Here is a 14,089-nt window from a genome sequence, read left to right on the forward strand (position 1 = left end):
GCCGCTCCGCGGCATATGGGATCCTCCCAGACCGGGGCACGAACCCGTATCCCCTGCATCGGCAGGCGGACTCTCAACCACTTGCGCCACCAGGGAGGCCCGGTAGTCTGATTTTTCAACTTACATTTGTTAGAACTCAATGTATGGGAATTCATTAGAGCCTGTGTTGAAGTTGCTTTCTCCAATTGGGGGCACTAATTTTTTAAATTACAATTCTCAGCTTATGGATGTAGTACTTCTTGGGTCTTGACCTCATGAAAAATAATGTGATCCAGTTCTCCAGCCTGCAGAAGCCCCAGGCTCTGTCCCGAGTCCCCTCTGCATACCAAAGCTATACCAATTACAAAGATCTGAATTTATCCCTAGGATATACAGGGGCTGCTTCAGTGCTTATTTAACATCATGGTCCTGGGCTTCTGGTCTAACCTCAATAGATTTCTCTTACTTTCTGCATGCTCATCCAGTCATTTAAAAGGATGGTTTTTATATTTCATCAAGCTTTTATTATGTAGCTGAGGTTACACTGTCAGAAAGAGAAGTCACACTCTCGTAATTTTTAACAAGTCTTTTGGGTTTCCTAGGTACACAATCATATCATCAGCAACGAGATACAATTCTTTTCTAATAATTTACATAACTTACTTCATTTACTTGTATTTGTTGGAACCTCCAAAACAACAGATGGTCCCTGCCTTGTTACCAAGTCATTTACAGTGATGCTTCCTCTTGTTTTTAGTAAAGAAACATTTTATCTTGAAGTAATTAAATGTATCCATCTGGTCCTTTTATGGTAATTTTTATTGCTCTAGAAAATTATCCTTTATTCTAATTTTCTAACTTACTGGAGAGGACCTGAAAATAGAACCTTACTATAATTTTAAAAATTTGTTGTATCTGTGGCTATTTACCCTTTTTTGTTTCTAATATAGTTTACTGGTGTCTTTTCTTTTCCCTTGAACACACTGCAGAAGGCTACCCATCATATTCTTTTTCTCAAAGAACTAGTGATTTTTAATGCCTGATGTATATGTAGTGCATATAGCAATGTTTAAAATACATTTAAAACAAACAAATGTTTCTGGGGATTAAATGACTACTATATTTCATGATCAAAATTCATTTTTAAGAGGAATTCTGTATCCAGAAGTATATTAGGTATTATGCAGAATCCTACTAATTCTTGCCTATTCTCACTCTGGTCAACAGCAAGCAGCAAAATTATTATTTTCACTTAACTTTGTCATCTGAATAAGAACAAAATATATTGTTTGAAAAGTTTTGCTTAACAGTGCTATTCAAAGGACACAATAAAAATGGAAGAACTCTAGGTCACATATTAAATAAAGAAACTATGCAAAGGGACTCACTGATGCACTGGAATGTACTAGACATAATCTAACACTCAGTTAAAATAATGTTGATATAATCCCTTCTCCTTGTTTCTAATACACAATCTCAGTTAATATCTGGTTATATTTTGAGATTTATAAAAACATTACCCATTCTGATAGTATAATTTTACTACCTACCTATTTTTCATCAACCTTATTTCTCTTTTCAGTTGGGGGTCATCTGTCTTAGTTGTCTGAGATGTAAGGGTTACGGGAGATGTCATCACCACGGTTTGTGGTAGCGAAGTAGCTGAAGGTGTGGTACGGATCTGATATGTCTGCATATCTCCTGATGCAGCTGTGTGGTCAAAAGAATGAGTTAACTTATAAGTGTCTTTGAAAGTACTTTGCGATGCTTTCCATAGATACTTAAGCAAACTTACTTTGTACAACCACCTGGTTGCTGGGCACAAGTATTTGCTGTCCATCAGAGGTCTGTGCATACTGGAGAATTGTTGTACCTTGTTGATTACTGCCTGAATTTGTCATGGTTAATGTCTGAAGCCCCTGTACTCCATCTGTGCCTGGACTGGCCAGCTGTAAGGCTCCATTTGGGGCAATGGCAACTTTAACCAAAGAGAGAACATAGCTAATATAAGGCTGTATAACACACTAATGACAAAGGATTGGCAAAAAAAAATTTGCTATTTATTAAAACAGGTTTAAAATGCAATTCCACTTGATAACTGTTGACTACTTTGGATGAGCTATATGTAAAACAAGTAAAATGGCATTTTTTCAGAAAATTTTGTATTTCAGATGTACTAATCTTAAATTTCGTCTCAAATTGTATAATAACTGATTGGTCAAAACCCATTTGGGGCTCTATAAAGCATTCCATGATAATTGTTAATGTTGTCACAGCAGTTTTGGCCATTAGAAAAGAGTACTACCGATGACTAACTTTTAAAGGAAAAATAAGTAGTAGGAAATATTAACATAGTTTGTAATTTTTATTTAAAAGCATTAAAAAGATTGTATTTTAAAATATTTTTGAATAGATAAGTGTGCCTATGGAAGAAAATTCAAAAAGGATAAAAGGTTACATAATGAAAAAGTAAATCTTCATACTCTTTCTTAGCTCCACTCTCCAGTGGTGACCACTGTTTCTGATTATCCTTATCCTTTCCCTACTACCACACAACACGTATTCCCATATACTTTAATTTATAAAATGACTTTATAAGTACAGACATTAAAATTTTTTAGGGGCTTCCCTGGTGGCACAGTGGTTGAGAGTCCGCTTGCTGATGCAGGGGACACAGGCTCGTGCCCCGGTCCGGGAAGATCCCACATGCCGCAGAGCGGCTGGGCCCGTGAGCCATGGCCACTGAGCCTGCGCGTCCGGAGCCTGTGCTCCGCAACGGGAGAGGCCACAGCAGTGAGAGGCCCGCGTACCGAAAAAGAAAAAAAAAAAAGTTTTTTTAGATTCAGAGATCTGTTTTAAACTTATACTAGGAATTACTTTTAATCTCCTTCCCTACTAGGAATTACTTTCAATCTCCTTCCCTGCAACACACATTACATACATATATAAATATATAAAAATAAATATATAAATAAAAAGTCCCATTATCCCTATTTATTCCACTGTCCACTCCCCACCCCCCTCCTGAGGTAAACATCATTTTGGTGCACAACCTTCCTAATCTCTTCCTATGCTCACACAGATTGATCTATAAATATCAAAATAGGTTTATTTACACACATTATAGATACACATCTTTTGATGTTAAATATATATGTTAATACAGAATGTTTTCGTTTTTGCAACATATCTTCTTGTACTTGCTTAACATGTGTATTTACCTGGTTGCATTTACTTCTTTGAAGAACTCAACTGTACTGTTCAATACAGTAGCCATGAGCCACGCGTGGCTATTTAAATTAACTAAAATTAAAATAAAAACTTCAGTTCCTCAGTCTCACCAGCCACATGTCACGTGCTCAGTATTCACACATAGTTTAGCAGCTACTGTACTAGACAGTGCAAATACAGAACATTTGCATCATCAAGTTCTACTGGATCATGCTGCCCTAAATATGACTTGTACTATACTTGCTTCAGTTGTAACATATGAAATATTAGCCCAAGTTTCTATGTAGTTTTCATAATTCTAATTTTTAATGGGTTTAGAATAATAAACCATTTAATATATCATAACTTTTAACTTGCTAATATGCTGCCTTAAAAAAATTTTTTTGGAAACAGCAATACATGTGATTAAAAAAAAAAAAATTCAGTTTTGTTTAAAATGAAAAGTGAACCTCCCAGTTGCCTCTGATCTCTGCTCCTAAGTTTCCTTCCTTGCAACCGCTATTCCCAGTTTCTTATGTGTCCTCACAGAAATATTCTACATATATTCTTTTTTTTTTTGTGGTATGCGGGCCTCTCACCGTTGTGGCCTCTCCCGTTGCGGAGCACAGGCTCCGGATGCGCAGGCTCCGGATGCGCAGGCCCAGCGGCCATGGCTCACGGGCCCAGCCGCTCCGCGGCATATGGGATCCTCCCAGACCGGGGCACGAACCCGTATCCCCTGCATCGGCAGGCGGACTCTCAACCACTGCGCCACCAGGGAGGCCCTCTACATATATTCTTAAAATCATATATTCATAACACATTTTAATGAAAGCCTACATGCGCCAGGCCCTGTATGCCAAGGTTATAGTTGTGAACTTACATTCCTTGAGAACAGATCATAAATAAGCTAATCTATAATTATATATATTCTATAAGTAAGCTACTATATTTTATAGCATTTATATGTAATTATAAAAAGTGAGGACGTAAGGCACGTGAGGATGTGGGTGAAGAACGCGCAGGTAGTAGGGATGGCACCTCCAAAGACCCCGAGGCAGAAACAAGCTTCATGTGTTAAGGAACAACAAGAAAGTCTGTGTGGCCAGAATGGCGTCAAGTGATAGGAGATGAGATCAGAGTGGCAGGCAAAGCCAGATCCTGAATGTCATGCTTTGTAGGACCTATTCTAAAGTCACTGGAAGATTCTGAGCAAGAATGGTGTGATCTAATTGACATTTTAAATAAATTGCTTTGGCTGAGATATGGAAAAGTATTAGAGCAAGAATGGAAGCAAGATGACCAATCGGATACTGCAGTAATTCAGATGAGAGTGTAGACTGAGGTGGTGGAGAGGATGACTGGAGATGGTGACAGGTGGTCAGATGGGACACCAATAAAACTTGAAGAACAGGGGTTAGGAGAGGAGGGAGAGATTATTTACAAACGGACACAGCACAAGTGAATTTCCTGGGGTGATGGAGTGTCTTGATTGTGGTGGTGCTTAGACAGCTCCATGCATTTGTCAAAACTCACAGACTTACACCCTAAAGTAAGTATATCATTTACAAGCCGTGTATCACTTACAAGCTTTATGACTTCAGGGATATTATCTGACTCTCTAAGCCTCGGTTCCCTCATAAATTGATAACTGCCCACCTCACAAAGTTGTTGTAAGGAATAAATGAGATAATACTGAAAAAGAACTTTGCATTATTTCTGGCTCAAAATGTTATCCTTTAATAATCATCACTATTAAAGTGTGACAGTTTACACATCACTTCTTCAAACAGAAAGGTTAGTTTTTGTGTGTCTATCGGGTGGGAAATTTATTCCTATACGTACTGTACTGTCCGGTGCTAGTCTGATAGATGGGAGTTGGAACAGACATAGAAGTGACAGCAGAAACTCCAGGATTTTCTCCGTCTCCTTTTCTGCCCCGTGTATCTTCAGAAGATAGGTCTTTCAAAATTTTTCTGTGAAAAATAGAACTCTATTATTACTGTTGGTGATGAGGACAGCTTTACAAAGAAATTACTAAACCTTTTTAATCTCAGGTTAAAAATACAGTAATCTGGTAGACACCTAAACTCTTGTGTCAAGGAATCCTTTGTTTAGCACATACTGTGTTTTAGCACAAACTAGACTTTATTAACAGGCTGGTTATATTTTAGTTTATGACGACCTGAAAAGAGACACTGAGCAAAGACCCATACAGAGTGCCTTTCAATATACAAGGCCCTTGTAAAGGTATAAAATGTCTCCTTCCCCTACAGGAGAGATGGCTCCATTGTGAGGTATTTCATTAATTAACAAAGTACTATTCATTTTCTAAATAGTGTCAGTGACCTTTATTAAAAAGATTAAATTTTGGACTTCCCTGGCAGTCCAGTGGTTCCAGTGGAAGAATCCGCACTTCCACTACAGAGGGCACAGTTCGATCCTTGGTTGGGGAACTAAGATCCTGCATGCCACGTGGCGTGGCCAAAACATTAAAAATAAAATAAAATAAATACTACTATAAAGACTGGTGGTTGTCAAGGGGGAGTGAGGTGGGAGAGGGATGGATTGGGAGTTTGGGGTTAGCACATGCAAACTGGTATATATGGAATGGATAAACAACAAGGTCCTTACTGTATAGCACAGGGAACTATATTCAATATCCCGTGATAGACCATAATGGAAAAGAATATGAAAAAGAAGGTATATATGTATGTATAACTCGGGGTGGGGGGAGGAAAGCCCATTTTCCTAACTTTGATGGAAAGTACAAAAAAAATTCTACTATAAAAATGCAGACTTATCAGTGATAAATAAAATTGCTTATTTTAACAAGAAGTACATTTGATTCCACAGGCATCCCTCAGACTTGGTTAAAAAAAAAGGGGGACTCATGGCAAGAATAAGGGGATGGAAAAAGGGGGATGGAAAAAGATGCCTTGCTGAAAAGAAAGGTCTTCCAAAACACAGCTGGGGATGGAGGGAGCATTATTTGTTCCTTGGGAAAAAAAGAAAAGGAAAAAGAAATGTTTACTCAAGAATTCTGTGTTTATTGTAGAAAAATCAGAAAACCTGAACTACTTGTGTGGAAACAATAATAAAAAAGAATCACAAAGGAAAAAAAAACCCCTCAGCATTAAAAGGGATCTTTCATGTTATCTGTGCTAACCCTCCAGCCCGTGGAGGAATTCTCTAACATTGCTAACAGCCTCTACTTCCAGGAATAATTCATCTACAACTTCCAAAAAGCAAACTGTTCAATTTTTGGATGGTTAGAGCTCATCCTTATTTAGACTCAAAGCTAATTCCACCCAATGAAGCTAGAGAAAGTTAAGCTTTACCCTAATTGGGTTGGCCAAAAAGTTCATTCGGGTTTTTCCATAACATCTCGCAGGAAAACCGGAATGAACTTTTTGGCCAACCCAATATATCCATGTCCTACTTTGCAATATTTGACAACTGCTACAGGTCTTCTTTATTGGAGGCCAAATAATTTTAGATCCTTCAGCTGTTCTCTTACCACACACTGAAGATCCTCCTCCAGCTTGGTCTCTTTACTCTGGACAGTCTTCCCACCAAGAGTTGCAAGTGTAGACTGTACTAACAGAAGTCCCACACAGAGAGCAAGAGAGGTGGCAGTCCTATAGGACTCTGTGTTAGCCATCTGTAGAATTGTCACAGTGGTTCCTAAACCTGCTTATGTACCAGAATCAGCTGGAGAGGTTTACTGAATTCAGATTCCCAACTGGTACCCCTAATGATTGAGTGGACAGAGCTCCAGAATCCATTTAACAAGCTGCCTGCATGGTCTTAAGCAGCCAGCCTCGCATGAGACTGTGGAATGCTGTGGCCATTTCTTTTTCAATTTTAAGTTATGAAACACTTTGAGCATAAAGAGAAGTACAGAAAACAAAACACCTATGTACCATGTACCAAGAATCATTAGATGCTATTTTGCCATGTTTGCTGTAGATATCTCATTTTTAATAGGAATTAACTTACAGATACACCAAAATGTCACAACCAATTCCTTTCCCTGCTCTTCTCCCCCCTCAAAGAGTACCATTATCTAAATTGTTGCTTACCATTCCCATCTATATTACTTTATTTTTACTATATTTTGAGATATTATTTACCACTGTTTTGCGTTCTTCCTCATCCTCCTGCCTCATTCGTGGAGAACCTTAGTCTTTTGGACTTATCTTTATCTATATTCCTTCTAATGAGCTCATCTGTCCCATAGGCTTGAACACCTTGTGTAGACTGATGACCCCTTAAATGATATTTCCTCAACTTCTCTCCTTAACTCGAAACTCCTATATCCAATTGTGTATTGAATACTTCCACTCAATAGGCACCTCAAACTTAATACATCCAAATCTAATGTCAGATATCCTTCCACCAATTGCAGTCTTACCCACGTCAGTAAATATCGACTCTGTTTTTCAAAAATTTTGGAGTCATGCTCTCTTTCTCACAACCTTTTATCCAATTCATAAACAAATCCCATTGTCTCTATCTTGAAAATATATCCAGAATCTTACCCACCCTCATCACCTCCACTGCCGCACCCCAGTCCATGCCACCGACTGAACAGTAGTAGCCTCTAACAGGTCCTCCTTCAGTCTACCCTTCCCTTACTACAGTCCATTCTCCACGCCAATCATCAACCAGTCATCTTTTTAAAATGTCAGTCAGATCAAGTCACTCATCTGCAGTGGCTCCCTATCAGAATAAATGACACAGTCTACAAGGCCATAACTTGTCCCTGTGACCTCTCCAACCTCATCTCTGACCACTCTCCCCTTTATATTCACCATTCCCCCCATCTTGCTACTGGATTATCAATTTTACTAATTCTTTTTCCCCAAAGAACCACCTTTCAGTTATATTATCTCTATTAGTTTTCTCTTTTCAAGTTCATTGACTTCTGCTCTATTTTTCCCCCCTGGCTGTGCCATGCATCTTGCAGGATCTTAGTTCCCCGACCAGGGATCAAACCCGGGAGTCCTAACCACTGGACCACCAGGGAATTCCCTGATTTCTGCGCTTAATCTCTATTATTTCATTTCTCCTGCTTGCTTTGACCTTATTTTGTTTTTCCCCTAGTTTCTTATAAGTGGAAACTTGATTTGAGACTTTCCTTCTTTTGTAAGTTTTTATTTAATAAGGTAAATTTTCCTCTAATTATTTCCCACTGGTTACAGCTCCAGATTTTGATATTTTCATTAAGTTCACAGTGCTTTCTAATTTCCTTTAAGATTTTCTGTTTGGTCCATGGATTATTTCTAAGTGTGTTAATTTCTGTATGTTTGGAGATTTTCCTGTTATATTCCTTTTACTGGCTTCTAGTCTAATTCAAAAATAAGAGAACTTTGCATAATTTCAATTCTTCTAAATTTGTTAAGGTTTGTTATGATCCAGGATGTGGTGTTTCTTGGTGAATGTTCTTTGTGCACGTGGGCAAAGTGTTCTAAAAATGTCAATTAGATCCGACTGGTTGATTATATTGTTCAGTTGTTCTATAATCTTGCTGAATTTCTGGCTACAAGTTCTGTCGGATACTGAGGTAGGTGTACTCAAATTTTCAGCTATAACTGTGGATTTATTTTGCTTTTCAGTTCTGTAAGTTTTTGATACATGTATTATGAAGCTCTGTTGTTAGATGTGTACATATTTAGGATTGTTATGTCTTCTTGGTGAACTGACTCCCTCTTTATCTCTGACAGTTTTCTTTGCTCTGAAGTCTTACTTTGTTTTGTTTTTCTTTTTTTTTTTTTTTTTTTTGCGGTACGCGGGCCTCTCACTGTTGTGGCCTCTCCCATTGCGGAGCACAGGCTCCGGATGTGCAGGCCCAGCAGCCATGGCTCACAGGCCTAGCTGCTCCACGGCATGTGGGATCTTCCCGGACTGGGGCACGAAACCGTGTCCCCTGCATCGGCAGGCGGACTCTCAACCACTGCGCCACCAGGGAAGCCCTTAAGTCTTATTTTGTATGATATTAATATAGCCAATTTTCTTTTGATTATGTTTTTATTTCTCTTGCTTATATATATAGCAATAGTAGTAATGGCTTATAAGGTATGTGTGTTCAGTATTTTGAAGAACTGCCAGATTGTTTCCACAGCCACTGCCCCCCTTATCAACATATGTTATGGGTTTTTTGTTTGTTTTTGTTTTTTAGGCATCCTACTAGGTTTGAAGTCATATCTCATTATTTTGATTTGCATTTACCTAATGACAAATGATGTTGATCAGTTTTTCACATACTTATTGACCATTTGTATATCTTCTTTGTAGAAATGTTTATTCAAATCTTTTCTTCATTGTTTAACTGGGTTATTTGTCTTAATATTTAGTCTTCCAACTGATGAACATGTGATGTCTTTTTGTTTAGATTTTTAAAAAATGTCTCTCAACAGGTTTTGTAGTTTTCAATACACAAGTATTATACTTCTGTTTTATATAATTTGAATTTATAAATTTAATTTCAAGTATTAATGTATTTTATACATTTTATGTTATTTTAAGTAGAACTGTTTTCTTAATTTTATTTTTGGATTTTTTATTGCTAGTGTTTAGAAAACCAATTGATTTTGTATCCCACAACCCTGCTGAACTTATTTATTAGTTCTATTTTAGTGGATCCTTTGTGATTTTCTATATATGAGATCATTGTCATCTGTAAACTTTTATTTCTTCCTTTCCAATATGCCTTTCATTTCATTTTCTTGCCTGATTTCCTGAGTAAAATGTTAAGTAGAAATAGTGAGAGCAGACATCCACAGCCTTGTCTTGTGCCTGATGTTAGGGGGAAAACATTCAGTCTTCCACCATTAAATATGATGTTAGCTCTGGGCTCTTGTAGATGTACTTTATCAGGTTGAGGCAACTCCCATCTATCTGTTTGATGAGAATTTTTATCATTAAAGGGTACTGGATTTCATCAAATGCTTTTTTGTGTGTCTGTTCAGATGACTATAAGTTTTTTGTTTTTATTCTATAAATACGATGTATTACATTAATTGATTTTCAGATGTTAAACCAATTTTGCACTCTGGGATAAATCTTACTCAATTATGGTGTATAATACCATCTATATGTTGCTGTACTTGGTTTACTAATATTTTCTTGAGGAGTTTTGTGTCTATTTATAATCTCTGTCTTTTAGTGAGTTTAAGTCATGCCGTCTTAATATAACTACTGATATTGGTTGATCTACCATTGTATTATTTGCTATCTTTTAAAAAAATTCTGCATTCTTTTGGGTTAAGATTTTTCAGAACTCTATCTATTGTGTATTTGACTAAATCTCTTTGTACAGTTTCTTTAGTAGTTGTTCTAGGTGTTACAGTATAGATGCCTAGTCTACTTGTAGTCACTATTTTATCCCTTCAAGTGAACCTTAGAAACTTTACCACCATGTTAAATCTCTTTATCCTCCCCCATTTATGTTGTCGTTGTCTTAGATATTAAAACTGCCTACACTGAAAACCCCATCAGACAGTGTCATTTTTTTCAACCATCAAACATATTTTAAAGAATTTAATAGGAGAGTAGTCCATTATATTTGCCCAGATCTTGCCGTTGCCTTTATTCATTCCTAACCTTCCAAGTTTCTTTTGGTCTTAAGAACTTTCTTAGCAGTTATTTTAGAGCAAGTCTGCTGTCAATGATTTCTCTTAGTTTTCCTTTATCTGAGAATACTTAGTTCACCTCCATTTCTGAGGGTTATTTTCACTAGACAGAGAATTCTGGATTAACAGTTTTCTTTAGCACTTTAAAAATGCTATTTCATTTCTTCTAGCTTGCACAGTTTTTGATGAGAAACCTATAATCATTCACATCATGCCCTTGTAAGTAGTGTCATTTTTCTCTGGCTGCTCACAATATTTATGTCTTTATTTTTCAGCGGTTTGATTATGATATATGTCTGGGCAGGGATTTCTTTGCGTTTTATCTTGTTTAAGATTTTTTTTTTTTTTTTTTTCTTTTTGCGGTATGTGGGCCTCTCACTGTTGTGGCCTCCCCCGTTGCGGAGCACAGGCTCCGGACGCACAGGCTCCGGACGCGCAGGCTCAGCGGCCATGGCTCACGGGCCCAGCCGCTCCGCGGCATATGGGATCCTCCCAGACCGGGGCACGAACCCGTATCCCCTGCATCGGCAGGCGGACTCTTAACCACTGCGCCACCAGGGAGGCCCTTGTTTAAGATTTGCTAAGCTTTTTCAATTTGTAGGTTTCACCGAATTTGGGAACATTTCAGCTATTATTTCTACAAGTATTTTTTCTGCAACATTTTTCTGTTCTGTAACTCAAATGACACAGTTTTAGAGCTTTGGGTATTGTCTCACAAGTCCCTGAGAGCTAGTTAATTTTTCCAATCTCTATTCTTCAGATTGGATAATCTCCATTGAACTATCTTTGAAGTTGACTAACTCTTTATCTTTGTCCTATTAAATGTGTCCAGTGAGGTTTTATTTCTGTTAGTGTATTCAGCTCTTAAATTTCTATTTTGTTCTCTTTATATCTTCTGTATTTTGCTAAGAGTTCCTATCTTTCCATTCATTTCAAGAGAATTCACCCTTACTTGTTAGTTAGAACATTTCAGTAATAGCTCCTTTAAAGTTTTTGTCATATAATTCCAACATCTGGGTCATCTAGGGGATGGCATTTGCTTATAGTCTTTTCCCTTACAAGTTAAGATTCTTCCAGGTTCTTTGTATGCCATGTAATGTTGGATATTTTCAATATTATATTAGACTCCTGTTTAAATCCTATGGAGGATTCTTGATATTCTTGTTTTCGCAGGCTATCACCCTGGTTGTGTCCAAGCTGCAAGTTCTGACCAGCCTTCTGTGGGTCGTGGTTCCAACATCAGTTTAGTTTTCAAAGACTATGCAGTGCTATTCAGATTTGGTCCATGTGTGTACCATTTTTGGAACTTGAGCTATGATCTGTCCTATGTATAGTTCAGTTCTCAAAGTCTGTATATGCTAGGAAAGTCCATTTTTATTCCTTATTTGCTAAAAATTTGAGTGGGTGCTGAATTTTATCAAATACTTTTTCTGCATTTATTGAGTTCATTATATATTGTTTCTGCTGATTCTCACTTATAATGGTTTATTTCTTTGTATGTTTGATGATTTCTGACTGTAAATTCATATTTGGTTGATCTTATCTTTGGTAATTTGGAAAGCTTAACTTGGGGAAACTTTGTTTCAGGTGCTCTAGCCTGCTGTAGGGATCTCAGCTTAATACAAAAATCTCAGGTTCATAGTCCCTTCCTGCAGTAGACCTAAAGTAATGGGTGTACCTTGGTCTTCATGCTTGCTTCTGCTTCCCATTCTAGTTTCAGCTCATGTATTTGTATGTATACGGTTTTATGTTTATTAGGGTAGGCTGATAAGACATTTCTGTTATTTCCTATTAATGCACAATTCATTAACAAGTATTTTATCTAGGAGCTAAATAACTGTTTTGTGCCGAAAGAGCCCCACTATTTGGAAATTAAACTTATCTGTATTCTTTTTTTTTTTTTTTTTTTCGGTACGCGGGCCTCTCACTGTTGTGGCCTCTCCCGTTGCGGAGCACAGGCTCTGGACGCGCAGGCCCAGCGGCCATGGCTCACGGGCCCAGCCGCTCCGCGGCACGTGGGATCCTCCCGGACCAGGGCACGAACCCATGTCTCCTGCATCGGCAGGCGGACTCTCAACCACTGCGCCACCAGGGAGGCCCTATCTGTATTCTTTTGCCAGTTACCTCTAACAGTCTAAGGTAAGTCTAAAGGTAATCGATGTAAGACTCCAGTAGACCATTCCTGTCTTATATATTTCTGCCTGATATATTTCTTCCCATTTGTTTTTAAACTACCCAAATTAATCATTATTAGTGTTATTCTAAAAAGTCAATGGTAACTTAAATGAATGTCTTGGTTCACCATTCTTTCTTATATTCACGTTCCTTTTGTTTGGTTTCATTTTCTTCTTCCTGACATGTACCCTTTAGTAATTTCTTAAATCAGTTTGAAATGATTTTAACTTCACCATTATTTATGAGTGATCGTTCAGGTGGGTATATAATTCCAGGACAACTGTTACTTTCTCTTGGCGTTTAAAGATTTTAGTCCATTGTCTTCTAATATTACCATTCAAAAATCTGTTGTCAGCCTAATGGTCACTCCTTTCTAGGTAATTTGTCTTTTCTCTGTGGAAGCTTTTAAGATCTTATTTTTATCTTTGGTGTCCTCCAATTTTGCTTCATAAGATATATCTAGATGTAGATTTAGATTAACTTACGTGGTTGGAACCTTGCTTTCTAAGGCTGAGAAATTCCTTTCATAATGGATTACTTTTTTTTTGGCCACACCGCGTGGTATGTGGGATCTTAGTTCCCTGACCAGGGATGGAACCCACGCTCCCTGCAGTGGAAGCACAGAGTTTTAACCACTGGACAGCCAGGTGAGTCCCTGGATTATTTTTTTATAGCTTCAAATTGAACTCCTTTTAGTAGGCTTATCTTTCACCCCCCAAAAATTCACAGACAAAATTTTTTGTGTTCATTAACTGTTCATTCAGTAGAGTCCCAATTCCTTAACATGGTAACGAGGTTCTAAGTAATGTGGCTCCTGTTTACCTTTCCTTGCTAAACCACCCCTTCCTCCTTGTACCTTAAAAGTGCCAATTCCCAGAACAGGCCAACCTCTTTCATATCATACAATCTACCTTTCATTACACTGTTCCCTCAGCCTAAGAAGCTCTCTTCCTGCCTTACAAAACCCCTCCCTGCTCCTAGGTCTCAGAATTTATCAGGTTGATGATGAACTAAATTTCATCTTTTATGAAGTCTTTCTTACTTCTTCCGTCAGGCAGGAATGAATACACCCTATAAAAAGTTCTCTC

The 14,089-nt window shown here is 37.8% G+C and overlaps 1 protein-coding gene across 6 annotated transcripts in view; it reads right to left on the reverse strand.

Annotated features, from left to right (window-relative positions):
- Nucleotides 1-14,089, reverse strand: part of ATF1 (activating transcription factor 1) — a 55,083-nt gene that overhangs the window by 4,669 nt on the left and 36,325 nt on the right. For 3 of the 6 annotated variants that reach the window (XM_060111738.1, XM_060111736.1, XM_060111737.1), the window contains 3 exons: nucleotides 5,035-5,165; nucleotides 1,775-1,957; nucleotides 1,530-1,689 (listed from right to left, as the gene is read on the reverse strand). In XM_060111738.1, the coding sequence (XP_059967721.1) occupies nucleotides 1,530-1,689; nucleotides 1,775-1,957; nucleotides 5,035-5,165 (474 nt within the window). The remainder of the gene's footprint in view (nucleotides 1-1,529; nucleotides 1,690-1,774; nucleotides 1,958-5,034; nucleotides 5,166-14,089) is intronic. The other 3 variants (XM_060111740.1, XM_060111739.1, XM_060111741.1) reach the window with 2 other exon arrangements.

Source organism: Mesoplodon densirostris, chromosome 11, assembly GCF_025265405.1.
Source record: "Mesoplodon densirostris isolate mMesDen1 chromosome 11, mMesDen1 primary haplotype, whole genome shotgun sequence".
In the NCBI taxonomy this organism is placed as follows: domain Eukaryota; kingdom Metazoa; phylum Chordata; class Mammalia; order Artiodactyla; family Ziphiidae; genus Mesoplodon; species Mesoplodon densirostris.